The sequence below is a fragment of the Delphinapterus leucas genome, chromosome 4 (genome assembly GCF_059928025.1).
Source record: "Delphinapterus leucas isolate spDelLeu-1000000601 "Yukka" chromosome 4, BTC_Dleu_Yukka2, whole genome shotgun sequence".
NCBI classification, from domain to species: Eukaryota; Metazoa; Chordata; class Mammalia; order Artiodactyla; family Monodontidae; genus Delphinapterus; species Delphinapterus leucas.
Genome location: NC_143132.1, coordinates 42,683,073 through 42,698,104, shown reverse-complemented (window position 1 = coordinate 42,698,104; position 15,032 = coordinate 42,683,073). Strand labels below are relative to the sequence as shown.

Below are 15,032 nucleotides of genomic sequence, written 5' to 3'. Positions count from 1 at the left end.
ACGCCCACATACCGCAAAAAAAAAAAAAAAAAAAAAAAAAATTATTTTCTGTCTTTTACTAATTCATGTAACCCTAATTCAAACACATATACATCTCTTGCAGCTTACTGGCTCTGAACTCAAGTACCCTATCTGTAAAATGACAATGAAAATACCTACTTTGCAGGGTTGCTAAGGTGATGAAATGAGAGAAATAAAGCTCAGGTGCAATTTCTAACAAATAATAGCAGATTTTTGAAGTTGGTGTCACCTGTCCCATAAATATTTATGGTATATATCCCCCTACCTCTGTCTCCAAACTGCTAGGGATCTTGTTCACTATTCTCATTGTCCTGCCTTGATAACTTCAATTTTCTTTCCAGTTGCTCAAGGCTGTATGACCTCAAATGGTTTTCCTAACTAAACCGGCCCTTCCTCATCAGTGCTAGACTGTCTCTGCCCAGACTGTCCTGTCCAGACACTATAATACCTCTGTAACTACATTTAATATAGTTAACTCTTCTAAAATTCTTTCCTCCCTTGGCTTTTCACAATTATATACTCTTATGGTTATCTTCTGATCTCACTGGTTATTCCTCTTTCATCTTCCTATATGTATTCTCTAAGATCTGGCCTTATCCCTCTGTTTTCCCTTTTAAAAAACATGTTCTCTTGGAGGGTCTAATAACTATTTCTGTGCCTGAAGAGCCCTACTATACTTACTATCCTTGAGCATTTCTGGAACTATACTCAACCCCTGTTCTACTTCATGTCTTCCTTAATTCTGTTAGTGATACATTACCAAACATTTCTGGTACCAACATACAGTTGGTCAGTTAGTTAACTAGCTGACTATTAGTTTTTCAATATATTAAGTGGTTTGGTAGACATATGTGCTGCTTACTATTTCCAGTTCTCTTTTTCACATGTGATAGTTATTCCCACAGTCACATGTGATAGCACATGTGATAGTTATTCCCACCTTCTTGAAGTCATGGGACCTGCTTTGTTCAGTGAAATGTGAGTGTAGTGGTTATATCACTTCTTGGTGAAAGCATTTAAGAGCTGGTCCACAATTCTCCATGTCCTATCATCCCTTGCAATGGTAACTGTGGAAGCCTACTTTAACTCTGAAGTACTACAATATAAAAACAGCACGGGGCTTCCCTGGTGGCGCAGTGGTTGAGAGTCCGCCTGCTGATGAGGGGGACGCGGGTTCGTGCCCTGGTCCGGGAGAATCCCACATGCCGCGGAGCGGCTGGTCCCTTGAGCCATGGCCGCTGGGCCTGCGCGTCCAGAGCCTGTGCTCCGCAACGGGAGAGGCCACAGCAGTGAGAGGCCCGCGTACCGCAAAAAAAAAAAAAAACAGCATGGGATGCTGAGCCAACACATGGAAGACAGCTGCCTAGAGAGTCCTGTAGTAGACTTCCTATGAGCAAGAAATAAACGCTTGTTTTAAGCTGCTATAATTTGGTGGCTGTTTGACTACAGTACAACCTAGTTTGTTCTGAATGAAAAACACAATCTTGCTGTCATCATCCTAATTAAGACTCTTGTTTCATCTCCCAGAGTTTGTTGAATTTGCATCCTAAGTGTCACGTGGTTACTTTTTTTTCTCCAGTTTTATTGAGGTAAAATTGACAAATAAAATTGTAATATATTTGAAGTGTACAATCTTATGCTTTGATATATGTGAAAATGTATGTATACATGTATACGTATATGTATACATTGTGAAATGATTTCTACAATCAAATTAATTAACACATCCACCACCTCACATAGTTACCTTTCCTTCTTTCTTCTTTTTTTTGTGTGTGAGAATTTGCTACTCTCTTAGCAAATTATACTGTATTCAATACAGTATAATTAACTATAGTCACCATGCTATAGGTTAGATCCTCAAAACTTATTCATCTTATAACTGAAAGTTTGTACCCTTTTATCAGCCTCTCCTCATTTCCCCACCCCTCAGCCCCTGAAACCACCATTCTACTCTCTGTTTCTACGAATTTTACTTTTTGAAAACTCTACATGTAAGTGATTACATGCAGAATTTGTCTTTCTCTGTCTGGTTTATTTCACTTAGCATAATGCCCTACTGCCATACATAAATGTGCAACATAGATAGATAGATTTCACATGTTCCTTATCCATTCACCTGTTGATGGACACTTCGGTTGTTTTTTCCATTGTTGGCTCTTGTAAATAATGCTGTAATAAATTTGGGAGTACAGATGTCTCTTCAAGAGAGTGATTTCATTTCCTTTGGATATATAACCAGAAGTGAAATTGTCAGATCTGCTGACTGGGAAATAACCTCACAACATAACAGCTGTGAGTTGAGTTTTATTCAGGACTTACTGAGGACTGTAGCCCAGGAGACAGCCTCTCAGATAGCTCTGAGGAACTGCTCTGAAGAGGTTCATATATATATGAATTTTTTGGCTGGAAAATACATGTAGTCAAGCATACATCTTGGTAAAAGATTACTGCTAATCACATAAACATATATCTCCAGTTAAGGATTTTAGTGCTCGTCTATATATGGGAAGATGCAAGAATCTGGGGTCATTGAAATTCTTCCTTAGATACACTTCTTAACTATCTAGGGGCCCATAGATCCAAAACACAGACCACTTTATCCTGAATTCCTTTCAGCATGTATTTGTAAGTCAGTGAGTGTAGTGGCTAATGACTTGATCCTTGTAGAACTGGAATCGTGGGCAACACTCTATGTTTACAGATCATATGGTAGTTTTATTTTTAATTTCTTGAGAAACTTCTGTACTGTTTTCTATAATGGTTGTACTGATGTGTACATTCCCACCAACAGTGAACAAGGGTTTCCTTTTTTCCACATCCTCGCCAACACTTGTTATCTCTTGTATAAATGTTACTTGGTTTCTAATCTGATCCATTTTGTAAGCATTTAACAAATAACATTCTTAAAGTACAACCATAAAAATCACTCTATCTAAAGCAAACAAACAAATAAAACAAGACAGGTCCTCAATGCCTGTGATTTAACTACTTTAGTATTTGTTTGTTTTTACAAAGCAAATATTAAAAGATTATTGTAGAAAAGTAAAATACATAAATCAGCAAAAAGAAAATGATCCATAACCCCACGACTGAAAATGATCACTGTTGATATTTGGGCATAAATATTCCCATATATATATATAATTATATATATTATATATATATTATATATATATTATATATATATATTTTGGCTGTGTTGGGTCTTGGTTGCTGCACGTGGGCTTTCTCTAGTTGCAGCCAGCAGGGGCTACTCTTAGCTGCGGTGCACGGGCTTCTCATTGCGGTGGCTTCTCTTGTTGCGGAGCACGGGCTCTAAGCACATGGGCTTCAGTAGTTGTGGCATGAGGGCTCAGTAGTTGTGGCGCATGGGCTCAGTAGTTGCGGCTCACGGGCTCTAGAGCGCAGGCTCAGTAGTTGTGGCACACGGGCTTAGTTGCTCCGCGGCATGTGGGATCTTCCTGGACCAGGGCTCGAAGCAGTGTCCCCTGCATTGGCAGGCAGTTTCTTAACCACTGTGCCACCAGGGAAATCCCCTCCCAGACTTATATTGTTAAACTGAATTTTGTTGAATGTTTATGTACCAGTCACTGTTCTAGGCACCAGGAATATAGCTGTGAACAAAACATTAAAACATTCCTGCCCTCATGGATTTTACATTCTAGTGGTTGTTGACTGAAAAAAAATGCACAACATGCGAGTTGCAAGTTAGGTTTTATTGGGAGCAAAATGAGTACTATAGCCTGGGAAAGAGCGTCTCAGATAACTCTGAGGCACTGCTCCAAAGAGGCAGGGGGGAAGGTCAGTATTATATATGACTTTAGTGAAGGGGGGTACATGCAGTCAAGCACACATTTTGGCAGAGGCTTGCTGCTAGTGACGAGGAGCAGATGTCACTGTTAATGATTTTTACTGCTTTTCTAGATATGAGAAGATGCAAGAATTTGGGCTCATAAAATCTTCTGAAATTATCTAACTATCTGAAGGCCTGTTCTGTCAGTTTTTCCCAGAGCACAGAGTGCCTCACTCCTGATTACCCGGAACTCCTTTCAGGGTGTGTTGAAGGTCAGCGGCTGCAGTGACTAGTGACTTAATCTTTGTAGAGGCAGATGGCTAGTGCCAATATTTAGTTGACATGGTGGAGAGAGATGAGGATGCAGATAATAGACATAATAAGTAAATGGGACAATATATCAGTAGAAGATTATATGGAGAAATGTAAAACTGGGTGAGGGAATGGGATTAGAATTAGGACTAGGAAAAGGGATTAGATTAGCAGTTAAATTTTGAATAAGATTTAATGGCATATTTAAAAGTATACTGAAAACAAATTTTGGCCAAGTGAAATTGACCAAATGTTAATCAATATTGAGCTAAAGGCAAAATCATCTTCACAGAGTGAACTTATGCAATAAATTAAAAACTTGAAAATTTTATCCAAAGATGTATTATTAAATTTCATTTTAAACATTTCAGGGTATTGTTTTTCAAAGTTCAACATTACAGTGTAGGTAGGACACATTGACAACTATTATTAGCACTGTGATGTACATTTGTAGTCTTAAAATGACTTAAAACTTCACATTCAGTTGGAGTCTTTGAAAGATCAAGATTTTTCTTTTAGGTACCTTGCATTTCTCCAACATTTCTTTCTTCATACTCTTTATATTTTTTAATGTCTGTATGGGAGATGATTTGTTATGAATGCTGTTGATTCATGATTTTGGAAGTTTTCACTCGTGAAATTTTGAGAACTCAAAATTGATATACTACTTCTAATTCTTCCTAACAAGTGAGGAAAGACTCATGGCCTAAATGCATTTAAATATTCAATAATTAAATATAGTATTTAAAGGTCGTTTTGTTTTATGTTCTGATTACTAGCCCACCGAACAATTCTACCGAGATTAGAATTATATTTATAATTAAATCATTTGGGGTGGGAATAAAGTGGTGAATAGATTGACATGTAGATTCAGACATAGCAAGAAGGAATAGAATTTAAAAGAGGGAAGAATATGGATATATTCAACAATTCCTTTGCAAATTTTCTTAGAAAAAGTGACTCTAATATCAAATTCCAACCACCTGGATCATAAAACCACAGAAAGCTAGAGCTGGAATACACTCTTGAAAGATCATCAGCCTATTGACTTTCACTCACACACATAGGAAATCAATTGATATTGTTCACTGGGCAGAAATACTGGAATGATAGTAGTAAGTGTGCCTTAACTATGTGCTACTCTTTAACACACTAATTGCTTCACGTGTGTTATCTCTTTAAATTCTTCTGTCAACACCGTGAAAACCTACTACTATCTCCATTTTACGGATGATACAACTAGTAAGCTGCAGAGCATTGCCATTTGAACCCAGGCGGTTTAGCTCCAAAGGCAGCCTTAAACATTAAGTAACATATTTCAAATGCACTGCCTAAGCACAAAAAAGCAGAGGTAACACGCAAAAACCAAAAACGAGCTGTTTGAAGGTGATAGAATTTGATACATTCTCTTTTTTCCCCAAACATTTTTTTTGCTATAGTTCTTTTACGCTATAAATTCAAGAACAAAACAAAAATGTAGACAATCAAAACTATCACATTTGATTCCATTATCTCTGTTCTCTGTAGCCTTCCTAGAGTTCTCATTTCGCTTCTAGGTTTTGGTTAACATCTTCATCCCCAATGTCAGTCTCTCAAGATGTTTTCCTTCTAAGCCAGGTCTGAGTCCTCAAAGTATTCTTGGCCACTCAGCCTTCCACTCCGGCTCGCTGGAGGTTGTGTTTTGCGTGTGTGTGTGTTTTACTGCGTTTGCTTCCCCTTTTCCTTGGCAAACTTCACATTGCGGACACCGAAACGAAACGCTGGAGTTTGGGAAAGGGCGAGGAGGATGTCTCGACAGTGTTTACTAGGCCTTCAGCGCTCTCCCTGAGCCCTGCCCCCAGCTCCGAAAAGAAAAGCTTCCAGGAAATGTCCTTGTTATCACTTCCCCGTCGGGCTGGGGGCTGGGAGCGGGCCGTCCCCTCCGCCCCCGGCTCGGCTGCTCTGCGGGCGCGCTCGCTCGCAGGCGCCGCCGCGCCGCAGTTTTCAGACAGCGGCGCTCCAGTCGCAGCCTCGCGGCACGCCGAGCGCAAAGGTCCCCGCCGCGACGCTCCACCGTCCCCGCCCGCGCCTCCGCGCGCTTCGCCATGAGGGTCCTGGGTGGGCGCTCTGGGGCGCTGCTGGCGTGCCTCGCCCTAGTGCTTCCCGTCTTGGAGGCGAACTGTGAGTAATTAATAGCGTCTTGTCTTCTTCTCTCAGCATTGCCAACTGAACTCCGAGCCCTGCTGGGAGGATTTTCTTTTCTAGAGCTGCAGCCTCCTAGAAAGTTTCCAGCAAGTGCTTCCATCAGCCGTGGATCTAGCGGGCAGTGTAATGGTTGGAGGCAGGGTCAATAGTCACCCTGCTCTGGGAATCAACTGTTGCCCTACAGGACAGATTCTAGAACAAGAGTGATACTAAATATCAATGAAGGAATTAGAACACGTACCCATTTGCCCCAAACAGTTGAAGTTCCCAGTCATAGGACAAGGATGAGCACATTACAGTATAAAAGTAGAGAGGAAAGTCAGCCCACTCTGTCTTCTCTTTGTACTAGCTCCTGTCCCCAACCAGCACCCCCTGCTGCAACCTACCTCCGCTCTGCAGTGCCTGGACTTTGAGCTTGGTTTCCTTATCTCAACATTGACACACGAATTATTTGGGGATGAGTGCGGGTTTGCGTAGCAGTACGGAGATGTCATTTTTTTAACCTTGAAATCAAAAGGACTGTTAAATATTGTAGTTCTCAGATAATTTCGTACTGAGGATTTTTGACGGAGTGCCACTGATCTGAGGTCGTCGCATGAGTTCTTTGTACTTTTATCTTTGTGTTTCCTGTTCTTTATGTTCCCATGCCTGGATTCAAAGCAGGATATTGAGTTCTCTCTCTCTCTCTCTCTCTCTCTCTCTCTCTCTCTATATCTATATATATATATATATATATATGGATATCAAGGCATTTAGTACATCTTAGTTGTCAGTTAATTAGTTTGTTCTTTAAAGGTTAGGCATGCTCACTGGTGAAAAATGCTTACTTGTGCTATGTTTTATTCTCAGGAAATGGCATGGGAGAGATAAACTCTGAATTACACCATAGCTTTTAGATTGGTTAAAGCTCCAATGTAAACTTTCCAAAGATGACAATGTCAGGAGACTTAAGTAGGAATTTACTAACATTCTACTAGGTTTATTAGTTTTTATTGGTTACAGATCAGGATGAATGAGGTGTTTTAAAATTCTAATTTAAAGGCTAAAACAACATTTGTTGATTTTATATTAAAGATGCACAATAGCAGAATTTCAACATACAAACCTCTATCATTAAGCCTATATATAGACCACATACACTAACTCATTAGGTATATAGTTCAGTAGGACAAACAAGTATTTGTCTGATAACCAGTGTTTTTATTTTTTAAAATATTTAGTCGTTTATTACACACCTGCACTTCTGACCTAGTATACTATGAACATTATATTACGTATATTTAAATGAGTTTTTAAAGGATAAAGTCAAAATAAATCTGAACAGTAGCACTGGTGTTTTCTTTCTGTACCTTAATGAATTATCTTGCACACTCTCCTGGAATGCAATCATTCCATTTTGGAAGTCACTAAAATATTCTACCAGAATGAAATGAAAGTTCATGAAAGTGAACACCAACAAAAAAACACTGAAGAGAGAAAAGAACATTTGGAAATGGAGAGAAAAAATAATCACAGAGGGGATAATTAAAACATGAAAAACTACTGGGTCTAAATAACTGGTAAATTATAATCAATATGAAAAGACTAACATAGGAAATAATGTGAACATCACAGGGCAAGGTGTTGGGAATAACACTTAAACATATGGAGTATGCTCTCATCACAGAAAGGTTTTTATTGACCCCTACACAGACTGAGACAGCTTCCCTATTGGGAAATATGATTTTAGAGTGTACAAGTGAAGCCAACAAAATACAGAGAATGCATCCTCCAGAGCCAACCATGACCTTCCCATCCATGGGAGCCTAGAGTACGTTTCCACTGATAATCATTTATGGACTGGACGGCCGTGCATTGTCCTCTCAGGGGTCTGCTTGTTGAACTCTGTACCAGAGAACAAGGTTGTTAATTGTGCTTACAGAGAAATATATGGGTAAATACATAAAACATGATAAGCAGTGTTTTAGAGAGAAGAAAAAGGCACAAATGGCTTGCTACACGTACTGCTTGTCACCACAGGAATTTGCTAAACCCTTTCTTTTTGTAGAGATTGTTACATGTTCATGGAATCTAGGCAGAGTTAAAAAGTGATGTGTGTGTCTGTGTGTATTATACAGAGATAATCAAACCATACATATGGAGAAATCTTGTTATATATAGACACTGATAGTGTATATAAATTAGTTCTTTAATTCTAGTTTAATTGGATTAAAAATCATTTCTGGTTTACTGATGAGAAAACCGAGATACAGATGGAATGTGTTTACTCCCTAAGATGGTAAATTTGAGATAGAATTAGAATTCCAAATATTTGATTTATTGTTTAGTCCATAGAAATACAGTCACTATTTAAAGAAAAAGTTTAAAAATCACAGCTTTAGGTTTGAGAGAGTTGAGAAATCATCCAGTTCAACTTTTTTGCAATTGTTCAGAGATGTGAACTGACTTTTCACACATGCTTGTATCTATATCTGTATCTATATGTATATGTGTATCTATCTATCTATAGATTTAAAACTTATACTGCCTATATATTGTATACCACACTAAAGGCTGTGTGAAGAAAAATAGAAGAAAGGGGATGTCCCCTTTGGCTGTGCTAATTTGGCCCTTTCCAGACTTCCACTTCTGCTTAGGTGCAGTCTACCCTTGACATTACTGACTCATATTTTCCTTCTCTTTTTTGCTTTCCTCTTTCTGGAGAGATTTTATCAAGCTTACGTTAGAGTTGGGGTTGGTGCTGGAAGAGTTAGAGACGATATCTGATGTACAGCATCATCATCATCAACAACACCATCATCAACAGCAACAACAACACCCTATGCAGTATTCTCTTGCCATTAATCCTATCTAGGATATACAGTCATGCTTTTCATAATAGACCTTTTCTGTCCACCAAGTTCAATATCCTCTTTAATAGCTAAATGATCTATATGCATATTTAAACTTTCAAAATACTGTGAAAAAAAACATGAGAAGCCTGATAATACATATATTAATTAATCTTTAGCTACAAGCAACAGTAAAGACTCTTGCTAACTAAAGCAGAAAGAAAGAAAGAAAAAGAAAGGAAGGGAGAAAGAAAGGAAGGAAGGAAGAAAGGAAGGAAGAAAAAAAGAGGAAGTGAGAAAGAAAAATAGAGGAAAAAGAAAGCTGAGTGGATTTATTGGAAGACCTACTTAATGGCATGTTGAATAACCAGGCCTAGGGAAGCCAGGGACTTGGGCATTTAGGTGATCTATATAGTGGGAACTCATGTGCTCACTATGTGAGGAGCTGCCATCAGATGACTCAGTTCTAACTGCCTTCTAGTTCTGTGCATACCTGTTCATGATTGAATTCTTAGAAAAGAGAGCCTGATTATTTTGGCTTAGCTTGTTTCTGGAGTCCTGTGGTTGACAGCTCCGTAGAATCAGGTGGAGTGCCAGAAGGACAGCTCCCACAAAGGAATGGATCTTGGGAAGGAAGCAGAAACAAGAGAAGTCTACACATTCCAATTACTGGCTGTACAACATACACACATGCCCTTCTTTCCATGAACACCATTTGAAAAACATTTCAAATATAATGCAGATATTTCTAATATAATGCAAATAACTAATGTACAACAGAAAGGACCTCCTCTTCAAGAGATTCCAGTCACCACACTCAGAGAGGAAGGCTCAAGGCTACCATTTCCTAGTTTAGTATCACCAGATGATGTCCTTGCCTCCTCTAGTTCTGTCACAATTCTGTGTCAATGTGCTGTGCTCTATGGATGAAATGATACATTGTAGTATACCAACACATCCTATATTCCAGAAAGTAATTTTAAAAAGACAAGCAAGGGAATACAGGTACTGGCTTTAGGGCTTGCCTGTCTCTCTTGGTTTGAAGCTAGAGCTGGTATTTATGACTTCTTCCTTCACTACCGAATTCATATGTCTCTTGCTTTTAGGCAGTTCCTCATGTGTGATCTTTTTGTCTACTCAATGAGATGTACCACACCCTTATTCAGGAAGAACCTGAGCCCTGTTGTTCCCACCTATGGATGATTGTATCCATCTCTTCTTTACAATTTCTATTGTGTATAGTAGTCATCCTGGAGAGGCAACACTTCTAACCCTGATTTGTATGTGGCAACTACACTATTTTGCCTTGATTATTGTCATTCCAGCATAGTTCTCTCTTTTTTTCCAACAGGAGTAAAGAACTTGAAATGGCTACATAGCAGTCTCAGCTTCTAATTCAGTGGAAAATATGTTAGGTGCATATTGTGAGAAGAGCCACAACTGACAATCATTAAGTGGGCCATTCTGCCCCCTTTTATAATTAAGAACCTCCCTGATATGGGGCTATCCACTTGGAACACAAATATTCTCAGCTCTGGGGCAATTCTTGCCCAAACTTCCTTGTTTCTAGGCCTAAGATCTAACTCTTTACAGGTCTCTGAACAACTGGACAGACCAGTTGTAACTATTGAGAAAGTAGCAAAGATTCTGATCTCTGATAATTTCTCATTCTAAGCAAAGTGGACAATGAGAAATAACTGCTTATCTGTCCGCCCCTTGTGAAGATTTTATTTCTCCTGTGCTCTTCAGGATCACCCTTGAGAGAGGCTGTAGTTCATTTCTGGCTGTAGCTTTGTAGCATGTCTACCTCTGGCTCATGTTGGTACATCACACTGAGGTATCTTTTCCTTTTCATTCTTGGTTGTAGGCCTTTCCTCATGAGTCCATAAAGGGAGGTGGAGGGAGGGAAAGAAGTCAGGAGAATGAGAAACTGGCCCAGGCCACTTAGTGGTGCTTTAGGCTCATCCCATTCATACCATTTGAACATTTCACAATTGAACTGTGTCTCAAGAGTACCCTGATGTCCTATGGACCATTTAAGCCCAATTAGATCTGATGAGTTACTGGCTCGGCTACATGACAGACTGTTTGAAATGAACTTTGAACTAGCTAGAGAGCATTCTCTTATTCTGGTTTCCACCTGCACTTGGCAGCTTTTGGACTCATAGTAAAAAGCTCAGAGTAGAACATCTAAAAGTGGAATATGCCTCAAAAATAAGAGGTCCATCAAAATCTATTCTTCCATCTTAGTAATGGACAGCCAGGTATATAACAACTTGTTTCTCACTTGAGCAGGAATATTCCGACATGACCAGATTTTTTTTTTTTTTTTTTTTGCAGTACGCGGGCCTCTCACTGTTGTGGCCTCTCCCGTTGCGGAGCACAGGCTCCGGACGCGCAGGCTTAGCGGCCATGGCTCACGGGCCCAGCCGCTCCGCGGCATGTGGGATCTTCCCGGACCGGGGCACAAACCCGCGTCCCCTGCATCGGCAGGCGGACTCTCAACCACTGCACCACCAGGGAAGCCCGACATGACCAGATTTTTGCTGAAAATAGTTCAGTGCTCTTAGGCCTGGGGAAGGAATGAGAAGGAATCATAGTTTTAAGATTGAGTCTGATTGGGCCTATAGTTTCAGGACAGAACTCCCTTTATCAACTGAGCCCCATAATCCTCAATTCTGAACAGCATACCTTAGATCTTAGGTGTTTTGATCTTAGATCTTAGGCATCTAATAATGAATAAAGTTTTGAGAGTCTTTTTCCTTAGTGCAGTTACCCAGTACATTTATTTTGCTTTGGAGAAAACTAGGAGAAAAGTTTACAGATGCTTCCTCAAGGGCGTCTTTCTTCTCCTTCATTCAAGAGGTTCTGTATTCATCCACTAATTCGACTGGTAATTAAGGCGAGGTGGTGATTTCTTTGTATTGTGACTATACAGCCTCTATTTGCTAACCCAGAGAGTTTGGGGTGAAAAACTCAGTGAAGAATTTGTGGGTTGTCTTTCCATCTAATTTTGGGAGAGCTTTGCCTGTTAATCCTTTCTCCAAGATTTGATCACTGACTTTGATTCAGGTCAGTACAGGCTGCTACCTAAGCTCAGCCACCCAGGTTCCTCCCATCCCACCTGAGATCTGGGAGCCCATTTTCATTGCAGCCCCTCCCAGCAAGATTTCCTACCTAGGGAGAACAGCCAGTACAATGCTTTTTAAAAATTCTGGTGATTTCCTCAATAATCTATGATAGTCATGAAAATATATTCTTTTCTTCTGTTAGGGAGTAGGGTGGGTAAGTGAGGAGGTGAACAGGTAGGAGTCACATGAACAATTCAAGCCAGAACATCTGACTCCTATTCTTTCTTTGATATTATGTCAAGGAATGTCTGGCGTTTCAGTGTTGTTCAGTGTGTGCCAAGATTTTGTCTGTGATAGCATTAGCTAACCAAACCAGCTGTTAGAACTGAAGCTGGGGCTCTAGCTAGCACATGGAACAAAATTAGCAATATTAATACATTCAGCCTAATTCAAAATTATATATGCCTTGAGTATTAGTTTTCTATTGTTGCGTAACAAGTTACCACAAACTTAGCATCTTAAAACAACACAATTTATTATCTCATAGGTTCATAGGTCAGAAGTCCAGGCACAAGTTCAGGGAGCTGCTCCAGGTTCTCACATGGATAAAATCAAGGGGTCCACCAGAGCCGAGATCTCATTTGAAGCTTGGAATCTTCTTCCAAACTCACGGATTATTGACAGAATTCTGTTTCTGGCAGCTGTAGGACTCAGGCCCTCAGCTGCTGAAGGCACCCACAATTCCCACCATGTGATCCTCTCCACAAAATGGCGGTTTGCTTCTATAAAATCAGTAGGAGGCATCTGCGGCTGCTTTTTGTCTCTTCTATTTCTGAAGTCTGAACCTGGTGTACAAGGCTCATGATCTGGAGGCTTCCAAATCTTTTCCTCCAAATGAGCTTTCCCTGCCCCTCTTCTGAAAAATGGTCCTTCTCTGTCCTCTCTCCCTTGTGGTCTTTTCATATGCCAGTCCTCCTTTCCTGACGCGCAGGCTCGGTGGCCATGGCTCACGGGCCCAGCCGCTCCGCGGCATGTGGGATCCTCCCGGACCGGGGCACGAACCCGCGTCCCCTGCATCGGCAGGCAGACTCTCAACCACTGCGCCACCGGAGAAGCCCAGTCCTTCCTTTTGAAAGACTCTTTCTCTTTATTGTCCTCCCCAACCATACCAGGTGATCTGTCCTTAGCTTTCTCAGACTTTAGGATATTTTATAAGATTTTGTTCCTTTTTTTTTTGGATCATGGATTGATGTGTGATAAAGGTTTCTAAGGTCTTTACTTCCCCATTTATATTATAGGGTAATTTAGAAAATTGATATTTTCTTGGTGCTATTCTCTAATATTTAAATATATTTAGGGCTTTTTTTTCATTCTTTTGCTTTATTGTTTATTTTATTCAAGGAATAAGCTGAAGTACTCTGTCTTATCTATGTGTTTTATGCTTTCACTAGAACTCTCTTATTTTTAGAATTAATAAAGGAGAAAATTAGCACATTTTTGAATATAGGCATTAGTTTAAATTTTTCATAATCTTACGTTAATTAGGGTAAGATATGCTATGGTGTGATAACACTTTAATCCACAAATCTTCAAATTAGTCTCCAAATCACTGAATCTCAGTGACTTAATAAAATAAGAGTTTATTTTTTAGTCATGTAAAGTTCAATGTGGTTTGTGTAAATCTCTTACATCTCTAGTTGTACCATCTGGAACACATGGCATCCAATGTACCCACAAGAAAGGAAAGAAATGGAGGAGGTGTATTTGTTCTTTTTTAAATTTTTTTAACATCTTTATTGGAGTATAATTGCTTTACAATGGTGTGTTAGTTTCTGCTTTATAACAAAGTGAATCAGCTATACATATACATATATCCCCATATCTCCTCCCTCTTGCATGTCCCTCCCACCCTCCCTATCCCACCCCTCTAGGTGGTCACAAAGCCCTGAGCTGACCTCCCTGTGCTATGCGGCTGCTTCCCACTAGCTATCTATTTTACATTTGGTAGTGTATATATGCCCATGCCACTCTCTCACTTCGTCCCAGCTTACCCTTCCCCCTCCCAGTGTCCCCAAGTCCACGTCTGCATCTTTATTCCTGTCCTGCCCCTAGGTTCTTCAGAGACATTTTTTTTTTTTTTTAGATTCCATATATATGTGTTAGCATACGGTATTTGTTTTTCTCTTTCTGGCTCACTTCACTCTGTATGGCATATTCTAGGTCCATCCACCTCAGTACAAATAACTCAGTTTCGTACTTGTTCTTAACCGTCTTAGCGTGGAAGTAACAAAACTCACATCTGCTTCCAATGCAAGGAAGCACATGGAATATTTGGTCAGCATTGTCTCTGTTACAAACATTTTTCCTCCAAGGTTAAGATTACTGTTTCTTCCTCTAAGAGAAGCACAACTACTTGTTGCCCATTTAACCCTTTGGTGATGTATATTACACAGTGTAAGGTTGCTTTAACTATCTGAATCAAATTTGTGATAGAGAGAGAGCATAATTAACATGCCTACGAACAGACCAGCCGATGACTTAGTATAATGACATTAAGTTGGCTATTAATGTGGCAGCTTGAAAAACATATTGTAGCAGTTGATATTGAAATTTTTCCTATGGTGAGAACTGTTATTGTTTTAGAAATTGCCTTGAAAATGGCTTTAGATTTAGAAAGTAAAGTCCCCAAAACATGGTCTATAGCTTTACTATTCAAGTGTAGCCCATGGACCAGCAGCAGCATTACCCGGGAGTTTATTAGAAATGAAGTATCTCTGACCCCACTTCAGACCTACTGACTCAGCATACGCATTTTAA

At 39.7% G+C, this 15,032-nt stretch overlaps 1 protein-coding gene across 1 annotated transcript in view; it reads left to right on the top strand.

The window, feature by feature from the left end:
* The first annotated feature begins 6,140 nt into the window (after nucleotides 1-6,140).
* The window catches only part of PROS1 (protein S), a 60,538-nt gene continuing 51,646 nt past the window's right edge, over nucleotides 6,141-15,032 (top strand). Inside the window, exon 1 of the mRNA XM_022581298.3 lies at nucleotides 6,141-6,289. Coding sequence (XP_022437006.1) covers nucleotides 6,214-6,289 — 76 coding nt within the window. The 5' untranslated portion in view covers nucleotides 6,141-6,213. The remainder of the gene's footprint in view (nucleotides 6,290-15,032) is intronic.